Source organism: Cyphomyrmex costatus, unplaced genomic scaffold (assembly GCF_001594065.2).
Source record: "Cyphomyrmex costatus isolate MS0001 unplaced genomic scaffold, Ccosl1.0 scaffold189, whole genome shotgun sequence".
Taxonomy (NCBI): domain Eukaryota; kingdom Metazoa; phylum Arthropoda; class Insecta; order Hymenoptera; family Formicidae; genus Cyphomyrmex; species Cyphomyrmex costatus.
In genome coordinates, this window is record NW_017275921.1 from 1,236,564 (window position 1) to 1,247,185 (window position 10,622).

The 10,622-nt window shown below is 32.1% G+C and overlaps 1 protein-coding gene across 2 annotated transcripts; it reads right to left on the bottom strand.

The window, feature by feature from the left end:
• Window positions 1-1,779: 1,779 nt before the first annotated feature.
• LOC108772431 (uncharacterized protein DDB_G0290685) lies at window positions 1,780-4,358 on the bottom strand. Of its 2 annotated transcripts, none has more exons than XM_018537955.1 (3): window positions 4,195-4,358; window positions 2,162-3,733; window positions 1,780-1,930 (listed from the first exon to the last, which is right to left on the bottom strand). In XM_018537955.1, the coding sequence occupies exons 1-3, from the start codon at window positions 4,324-4,326 to the stop codon at window positions 1,928-1,930; spliced, it is 1,707 nt and encodes a 568-aa protein (XP_018393457.1). In that variant the 5' UTR covers window positions 4,327-4,358; the 3' UTR covers window positions 1,780-1,927. The 2 variants fall into 2 exon arrangements, with proteins under 2 accessions (XP_018393457.1, XP_018393456.1); XM_018537954.1 differs by having other exon boundaries at window positions 2,104-3,733.
• Between the last annotated feature and the right edge of the window lie 6,264 nt (window positions 4,359-10,622).

The window sequence follows — 10,622 nt, forward strand, 5'->3', positions numbered from 1 at the left end:
TGCGTGTTAAAAATTTTCGTGCTTAAATTAATCGCATAATCCTATTCCGATGCTACTGCTAATTAGTGCAGTATTAAGCACGGAGATTCGAGTCCTTATCTTCGAGTACGTACTAATGCCGCGGTGCATATACGCGTTAACGTGAAATGTCACGCGTGCACGCGCACGTGCGTGCGTGTGTGTGTGTGTGTGTGTGTGTGTGTGTGTGTGTGTGTGTGCACACATCTGCTTCGATGCAGCTGGAGTTTGAGACGATTATCAGGTGCGTATTTGGAGTAATGTGCGTGGTCCAGAGGCTTGTGCGGTCGGTAAACTCTCCAAGCCATCTCAGATGTGCTCTCTCACTTGTTATATTATGACACGCAATTAAACGACTGAAATGTCTGCCACACGATTGCTTGATTAAAAATAAAATGTTAATTTTAACAATATTAGTAATGTTGCTGAAAGGAATTTAAAATACTAGTTTTTGTAATTGTTTTTTTTTGTCAAAGTTTATTTCATGTATTATAATAGATACGATAATTTTGTAATAGACAAAGGGTCGAAAAATTTCTGCTGTAGGGAATATGCTCAGATGATACATATACGATACGTATATTTATCCATATGCTTAAAGAGTAGAGCCATGCGAGGTAAATGGTGATGTATTAATCCTTTGAATACGCGTCAAACATGCACAGACACGATGGATATGTATACTTATCTATTGCAATCGACGCTATCAAAATTCCGCGCTGCTCTGCACTCGATACCTCGGTCTGATATCGCGGACGCAACCATCCATACAAATCGGATCTTACTAAATTGGAGTACAATTTTCACGAGCAGAGTTCCACGAGCTCGAGCTACGAAGGTAGGATAAGAAAAAAAGAGAAGGGGAGGTAAGATAAAGTCTCTATCCCTCTCTAAGCCGGCCGTGGAAGATGAAGCGAATCAAGTAACAGCGGTGGCTTACGTGCGATGCACCCCTAAACCATCGCTGAGGGAGCATCACGTGGAAACGCGTTACCCACGAAAGATCTGTGCTTAGAATTCTCAAGCCCGCTAAATTATATTTCATGTCACGGAGCCGATGATTCTTGAAATACATAAGCCGCGATGATAATCTCATTTCGTTAGTCGTATTCGGCAGTGTCACGACGTCCTTCGCACTTCCGGAAATTTATAATGATGGAAAGAAATATAGAGTTAATGATGCATGTTTACAGGGGAAAAATAACATGTTTAATCAAGATATTTTTTGAAATATTGAGGAGGAATTATGGTAGTTTATATCAGAAGAGAGGAAAAAATTAAACGTCAAAGGTACATACACTGAGGAAACGTGTACTATATTTTAATAAATATTTGTTTGAATAGTACTGACTTAAATTTACTTACGATAAAAACAAATATTTATACTAAATAAATTCATCGTATGTTTTTATTGTAAATCGTACATGGATACGTATATGGAAATTATATTTAATCGGTAAATTAGATTATCGATAAGACTAAACTACGATTTTATCGAAGTTCAGTCATCGTTTCCTTAAAATGCACAAAATTATACATATTTATACTATATATTAACGTTTAAATGTTAGATACATACAAAGATTAATGTAAAATAATTGATATTTATATGTTTTATTTATGATTACTTTCAATCAAAGCATAACACATACCATTAAATAATATATTGTCCAATATATGTGTGTGTGTGTGTGTGTGTGTGATACACTCTTGTCTTTATATTTTACATACATATAAAAATACATATATTATAATTGTTGCATATTCTTTAAATTAGATGTTTGTTACAAAATGTTATAAACTGGATAATGTTTCCTTCAGCCTCACCTTTAGATCATTAGTATTTCGATCTTCAGTATCGGGTGAGCTGTTTATTGTATCTCCATCTTCGGCTGAGTTGGTATTTTCATCACTGGAATTTTTTCAGTTAACATTAATAATTAATGTAATTGACTTAGTTTCTATATTTTTATTTATATAAAAGCCAAAACAAATTGTATTTACAAGTGTAGTGTAACTTTGTCGCGTATTTACGATTCTAAATCAGAAATATTTCAATCTCCAATAATTTCAATCAATAAGTACCTTAATTTCGACATCTCGAATATATCTAACGTAATCACGAACGAAACTCATGACTCACTTCTAGATTACTATTAGAAAGTTTATCATTGTCGTTGTCTTCGTTGCCATTATCAGATGCGCTGTTGTCTCCATCATTACTAAGCGTGTTGTTTCCATTTCCATCAATGGGTTCGTTGTTTTTGTCACTATTTTTGGATGCGCTGTTGTTTCCATCATCACTTTTGGCTGAGTCGTCATTTTCATCCCTAGCATCAGATGCGATGTTTCTTTTAGCCTCATCTTCTGCTGGGTTGTTATTTCCATTTTCGGCTATATTTTCATTCTCAGCATCAGATGCGCTGTTTCCTCCATTCCCGGCATCGGATGCATTGTTTCCTTCGTTGTCATCCTTGGCTGAGTGATTATTTCTATCCTCTGTGTTAGATGCGTTGTTTTCTGCATTGCTATCTTCGGCACTGTTTTTTCTGTCGCCATCTTCAGCTGATTTACTATTTTCATTCTCTGGATTGGATGCACTGTTGTTTCCGTCCTTGGCATCAGGTGCACTATTTCCTCCATTCCCATCTTTGGCTGAGTTGTTATTTTCATTCTCAGCATCAGATGCGTTGTTCTCTCCATCCTCGACATCGGCTGCACTGTTTCTTCCACTGTCACCTTCGGCTGAGTTGTTATTTTTATCCTCTGCATCGGGTGCGCTGTTGTTTTCATCCCCAGCGTCAGGTGCGCTGTTTTTTCCGTTGCCATCTTTGGCTGAATTGTTATTTCTATCCCTTATATCAGGTGCACTGTTTTTTCTGTCGCCACCTTTAGCTGAATTACTATTTTCATTCTCTGGATCGGATACTCTGTTGTTTCCATCCTTGGCATCAGGTGCACTATTTCCTTCGTTCCCATCTTTGGCGGAGTTGTTATTTTCATTCTCCGCATCAGATGCGTTGTTCTCTCCACCCTCGGCATCGGATGCACTGTTTCTTCCATTGTCACCTTCGGCTGAGTTGTTATTTCCATCCCCTGCATCAGGTGCGCTGTTTCTTTCATCTCTAGGATCGGATGCACTGTTTCCTCCATTGCCACCTTCGACTGAGTTATTTCTATCCCTTACATCAGGTGCGCTGTTTCCTCCGTTGCCATCCTTAGCCGAGTTGTTATTTCCATCTCCGGCATTAGGTGCGCTGTTTCCTCCATCCCTGGCATTGGGTGCACTGTTTCCTCCATTGCCACTTTCAGCTGAGTTGTTACTTCTATCCCCTGCTTCGGATGCGCGGTTGTTTTCATCCTCGGCACTCGATGCGCTGTTATTTTCATTATTTTCTTCGCTATTTTCAGAAGTTTCAAATGTGTTCTTACTTTCTTCGCTATTAGATCTGTTATTATCTTCATTATTAGGTGTCTCGCTAGTTGTACTGGGAGCAGTTGTTGTTAAAGTATTTTTTGCATAACCTTCCACGTGTATTTGTATTCCTTGTCTATATCTTCCAATAATCATTATAGCTATATTTGTCTGACTGTGTCTCTTCGGTATAAATAGAGTTGGTTGATTCCCGATATTTGTGATTTTTATATAAGTGAGTACTGTATTGTTTGGAGCTTTTACACCTACTGTGATTAAGACGGGCTTGAAGGCAGAAGTCTGCGATTCACACATAAATAGAATATTAGTTTGTAAATAAGATATTAATTATAAAATTATAAGACTGTGTAAGAAATATTTTTATTTGATCGTCTAAATATCTAAAACTGTATTATCACTAAAATTTTTGAATAACCGATGAAATAATTATAACAGTGCATTACATAATTTATGTTTTATCTTAGACTTATGTTTTAAATAAATTGATGTAATTGATTGATACAATATAAAAATAAAAGTAAATTATATTAAATTTAAATTTAAGACATACATCAGATAAGACTCAATGCATTATTTTTATTATCAACAGAATTTGATATAATATTTATACGTGCAAATTAAAATAGATTAAAAAGATTTCTGAAATTCAATAATTAAAATCTGGATCATATAAGATGGATTGTTTTGTTTTTAATTTAATATGTATATGAAATAATTATAATCGAAATAATGACATTTACCTTATTAATAATTCTATCAGTAATAAGGTAATCATTTTCTTGACGTTCACCTATGACAAAATCATTCTGATAATTTACGTGTCTGCAGATAGCCAAAGTAAGACACAAAAGAACAGAAAATAAAATCCGCATTTTAAAAAGTTAATTGTGAAGCCGTCCGTTGACTAAAAGCATACTGTTCAATTCGTAGTTGCCCAACGTATTTATATCTTTGCGTTATCAATTCTCATGCTTGGTTGCAGGAAGACTCGCACCATATTAACTCTCAGATTTCTATCTCGACAATGACAACAGCTTACGTAAGGTTATTTGTTTCATCTTCTGTTCCATCTTTCATTTCATCTTTCTTACAGGTTGTAGAAATTTCTCGGCATGATACGTTTTCATCTTATTCTTTTAGATACGGAAAGAGAAAACGTGCACAAATTATATAATTATATAATTATACTTTGAGAGATTTTACGATTTTTTAATTATTAATATAAAACATTATATACGCAGTTTTATGGCATATTACGCAGTATTCTATTTTTCATAATATTGTATCATAAAATTGATGTTTGAGAAAAATTAGGGATGAATTTCGGATATCCGGCTAATAAAAATTTTCAGGGTATTTGCAAAATGATGCGTGTCATTTATAAAGTTTCAGCCGCATATATTGCCGGAAATCAGATACTAGCCGAATGTCCGGTGCATTCCTAATTCTTATTAACTATCAATTTTATGACACAATGTTATTAACAATAGAATGCTTTGATATGTCACCTCTAATAAAAATATCATTTGTGTATCACGTGATATAAATTATCTTCCTGGAAACTTACATGTTTTCAAACATTTCCAACACTCACTGTTATATTAAGGCTGCTCATTGGGGGTCTGATAACGTAAATACCATTGATAAACATTACACGTGTCATTGTTAGTATCAGAGTTCCTGACGTAAGTGGGTTTTTAATCAGAATCAAATATTACTACTGGAAAATAACGTGTAAGAGACATGGCGTATGATTTCTGCAAAGTTGTGAAATATTTCAAAATTTTTATCACGTAGGCATATTTTACCCATGACATTGTACCTCAAGATCTAAAAATTATTCTCACTATACTCTTCTTCATATATCTTATCTATTTTATGTATTTTTCTACAGATGAATATTTTTCAGGTAGTTACATCATTATTAATCATCAAAAATCCTCATGAGCATCATCTTGTAAATATCTTCACTTTAACAATTAATTATTTTTATTTTATTTCTTTTGTTCGCGTCAATAACGTCGTCGCGACTTTTTTCTGATCTCCACAACTCTGTCGACCATATCGCGCAAATTAATTCCTTTTCATAAATTCAACGCGAAGGAACGTTTCATATTCAACGCCATAACTCGAAACGTGTTCGTCGGTACGTGTGTAATCTTGAATCTCAGACTCATCATTTTCAGCCGCGTCAGCTTATGGTACGTGAGACCGTAAGAATTAGCTAAGTGAGTAGCTACAGCAGTAGCTCTACAGCTTTTACATATACAAAACTAGTGGTAGACGGTGGTTGAAACGAACGAATCATACGAAATTAACAAACAGCTTATCTTATCATCGAAAGACAACTTACAAATCTTTTCCAATGTAGACAATGACAGTCGTTTAATAGCTGGTAGACGTCGAAAAACGTTTCCGGTCTACCACTGACAATATCTGAGAGTTGCTGAGAAAGTATAAAGTCTTTTTTAAAATTCAGTCCTAATAATAAATTTGAAATTCATATTCGCGACATTAAACACTGCCAGGAAGTGCTTGGATTCAACAAAAGGTCATTAATCTCTTTCTCTTTAAATACTTTATAATTTCTTTTCTCTATCGAAAATATTGATTCGTCACAATATGCATTACATTTCAATCTTTGATGATTAATAATTGATATCTTAGATAAAAGATTTATAAAATACGTAATAGAATATTATTAATAGAGCAATATGCAATCTATTGGGAACATATTCGTTAATAATACAAAATGCATAATAAAATTGGAACAATAGATTCATATTCGATTCTGGGTGGAATCTATTATATTGTACATTAATTTTCATGAAAAAAATGCGAATAAATTCAATTTATCCGCAAAGAAATATAAAATATTTAATCCTATTAATTTGTAAATCGTTATAATTCATGGTTTTATAAAGAGATACGTATTTTTTTATGAGAGATTCAATTTAAATACTATATAAAAAATGGATTTTTAACTGATATTTATATATTGTATGCAGGTACATTCAAAATTTTTATTAAAAATTATCAGAAAAACTGTCAGATAAATATTTTATCAAATAACGAATTTACAATTGTACATCTATATAATCATTGTTTAATTTGATACATTTTATTGATTGACATACATACGCAAAATGCGCTTATGCATTTATTTTAGTATTCATCAAAATCTAAAGTTTCCTCCAACAGACTATATGCTACGTAAAATTTCTAAGAAAAATGTGTAAGTTCAATATTACACTGATAAGAAATCTTATCTTGTTGAGATCATGGTCGTTATATCCTCATTATTTTGTTCGGTTAGCAATCTAAAAGTAACCAGTGAGTGAATCACAGATATTGCCGTCTGTATTTCACTCGAAATGTTTGTCCTATGTAAATTGCAATTAAATCAAACTGTAAATATTTTCTTATAACAAACGTATTCGGTAGGTTACACAAAAGATTTATTTTACCCAATCACATTCTAAATTACGTGTTCATTTATATAAATGCTTATTAGATAAATTAAACTACAATTAACTGTATAAATTTAATCTTTTTAAAGAGCTTTAATTAATAAACTTAAATTATCAAATTTAATTTTCAAAAGTCTCTTTCAGATAGCAATATAGCGATCACACGCTCCATAAAAATAATTAGAATATATACTAAATCTTTTTATTTATAAATTTAAGAATAGAATTTCATGCGATGTGCTGTTGGGTGTTAAATAAAGGAGAGAAGATGCTTAACGATCGCCTTTGAAACGTTTTTCGTATCAATATGTAGATGCGTTGCATCATCGCACCCTCTGCGTATATATGTATGTTCACACGGCTGCTGGTAATTACTCACGTCACATAGCCGCGTTGCTGGCCACGGATGCCATTTTTTATACTATCAAGAGATGCCAGCAGCCCGCGCAGTCTGCCATCCAGCGGGTAATATCAGCCGATGCTTTTTATTAACGCCGAGGAGAAGAGAGACCGTGTATCGATCCAATAAACACCGTCACGTCGGATCGGGCGAGAACAATCGCTACAGAGGATAAAATTCTCTGCTTGATCTGACCGCGAGTGGAAATGGCACGTCACGTACAAGCGATCTCTTCTTTCATTAACGTTACGAACGTTTCACGCATCGCTCCTAATCACTGCCCGCGAGTACAAGCGATCACGAACATCGTGAAAAGAAACCTGCCCTGCCTGCCTTTCTCTCTTTCTCTCTTCCATTTACGCGCGCTGGTATGCCCTTGTTTCTACAATTCCCGTCGGACTTAAATCCCGTCTATGTAGTTTCTCGAGTTAATTCATTATCAAGTAAATCCATTATTTTTCATTTTATTTTTTCTTTTTAGAGATCTGTAAAGTTTAACTTAATGAAAATTAATCTGTTAGACGTATAAGTTATACATAAATCGAATTCAATATTTTCCTTATACTTTAAGACCTTGTTCTTGAACTTCTACTCTTTACTCGAGTAACAGCTTCACTAATGATTATCAAACGAGATAAGCTCTTGAGAATTATATCATCGCGAAATTCTTTGTATATAGATTTTCTCTATCTCATTTCTATCTTAAAACGATTCTGTCTTTTATCAGCATTAATTTATAAGTTACTCTTATAATTTTTTATAAACATCTTTATTTATCTATTAAATTGAACGAAATTTTCTAGGCAAAATGAATTGTCGAAAATATTTTTCATTCATCGTCATTGGAACTAATTTCATCATACGCTGACATTATTATTTCACGTCCATTATTGTCCACGCGTGTTGCGTAAAAATAGAGAATTTTATCCACTTCACACTATAAATTTCCAAAAGCCTGATGTCAATCAGAGCATCAATTCGATAAATATTGAACTAGGCGGGGTATCAATCAACCATCAATGCGTCTTGTCCTGAGCAGATACGCAAATGGCTGACTGTGAACATATTCTCTCCTTGCGGTGACACCGATATCGCATACGTACATATTACGCATCGTTTGTCATCATTATCCGTACCGTAATTAAAACTTTCCGACTTATGATGAAGGATTGCGCGACCTGATTTCCATGAAAATAGAATGGTCATTGTAAATATATCATGCTTTGCCCTATATAAAAACATAACATTGTTCAAAAACTGTCATTTCGAGCGCGGTATGAAATACTCTCCGATTCTATAAAAGTTCGCCGCAAGAGATTGCATCGTTTGCAGTTATATGAATTAATACAAACATAAATATTTACTAAATAATAAATAAATTATACAATGATAAATACATTTACAAAATATATTTATTGTTAATATGGAAATTACATAATAATGAGTTATAAAATAGAAATATAATATATAATAATAAAAGTATATATTAATAAGAAGTAATGAAAAATACAAAATAGTAATGTTTTTAAAACCTTGTTCTTGAACTTCTATTCTTTACTTATAACAGTCTCATTATCAGATGAGATAAGCTCTTGAGAATGATATCATCGCGAAATTATACTTTCCAATGCGTTATGCATTTAGACATTTTAGACTTATGCTCCCAACTCTGCCATGAGAGAATAATATATATCACGATATAATATGATTCTTTTTAAAGAAAATTTTAAAACATAACAGTAACTTCACCCTTTTACTTCAAAAACGACATAACATAAACAAATTAAGTTTTTCGAAAAAAGAAAGAACTATTTCAATTAAAAAAAAAGTATTGATTAATCAATTAATATTGCCAAATAATATTGCCAAAAAAATACTCTTAACATAATCAAATGTCATTTTTGTCATTTTTATTCTACAACTCACAAAAAAATCATCCTTTTTTTAATTATAACAATTTTGATGATATTTTACAAAGATAAGTTACTTCAGTTTTTTTATGATTGACAGAATAACGTTTATTTAATTCATGATAATAATTGAAAATCTTACGTTTTTAGTTTGTATCACTTTTGAAATAACGGAGCGACTTTATTAAGCAAAATGTAATACCATAAGAAGTACACAGTGAAAAATGAAAATTTGTGTTGCAAACAAAAAACAATACGCAAGCTAAATTATTGTATATCAAAATAAATTATTTTATTAAATATATTTTTGTAGCTAATTCCTATCAAGTTAATCAGCAAATTTTAAAGATATGTATATGATTTTACACGGATAACAACGAAAATGAAAAGAACTAAGAAGAAAAAGAACTATGAAGAAAATGTAACTATAGATTTTCGTTTTATAACATTTTGACGAGAGTAATTAAATTACACATGTTCTTCTATTTCTAAAATTTTACAATAAGAAATTAAATCGTTACGGGTACATTTAGTTCCTTTAAGGATGATGGTCACTGGCAATCGACACATCTGAGTTCGAGTAATATCGTAGATTATACATCAGTTTCTCGTTGCTCGCTCAATGGCTCCATGTTCAATGATTCGTGAACCACTATCTGGTCCACGTGACCGCACGTGATCGCTTGCTTAAACTTGCTCTTCGATAATAGTTCAATCGGTTTAGACTGCATATTTGTGTTTGTGTAAAGAAACAAGTATGATTCTATAAATTTGTGTAAAATGATATTGCTTAACTTTTGTAAAAATTGAAATTTCAAAAACATCTTTGAAACTCATATATTTTTATAAAATATTTTATTATTAATATTGTGTTTATATATCTACTATAATGATATTAAATCATATATATGTGCATATGTATAAATATTATATGTATTTATTACGTACAAAAACTATTACAATATATAGTAAGTACATACATATTTTAATATTATATATCAATAACTGTGACATATTGTGGTTCTTAATTTTATAAAACAGTTGTTATATTTAATGAGATATCATACATTATATAAAATGAGGGAAGCGTATAGTAATTTATAATATTTTATGCAAATCAAATCAAATTGTTGGTTGGCTCTGAAGCGATATTACTATAGAAATCCTCGCAGGCAGTATGCAAATTACAAACATATTAATATTCTCATACGATAATAATTTTACATTTGTTGATGTATTATATTATCTAAAAATAATTCTAGCTGACAATGAGAGAAATCTTTGCGATACCAAGAATTGTCCCCAAATTTAGTTAATAATCGTTCATATAATTTGTCGCAAATATCTTGAATATTGAATAGTGTAAATAAAATCCTGTTTAATTAAGT

What these genes read in the sequence shown, in the direction of transcription:
- LOC108772431 (XM_018537954.1), bottom strand. Translation starts at nt 4,326, where the DNA reads ATGCGGATTTTATTTTCTGTTCTTTTGTGTCTTACTTTGGCTATCTGC. An exon ending in CTGATAGAATTATTAATAAG is followed by an intron (nt 3,734 to 4,194) that starts GTAAATGTCATT and finishes TGTGAATCGCAG; the next exon opens with ACTTCTGCCTTCAAGCCCGT.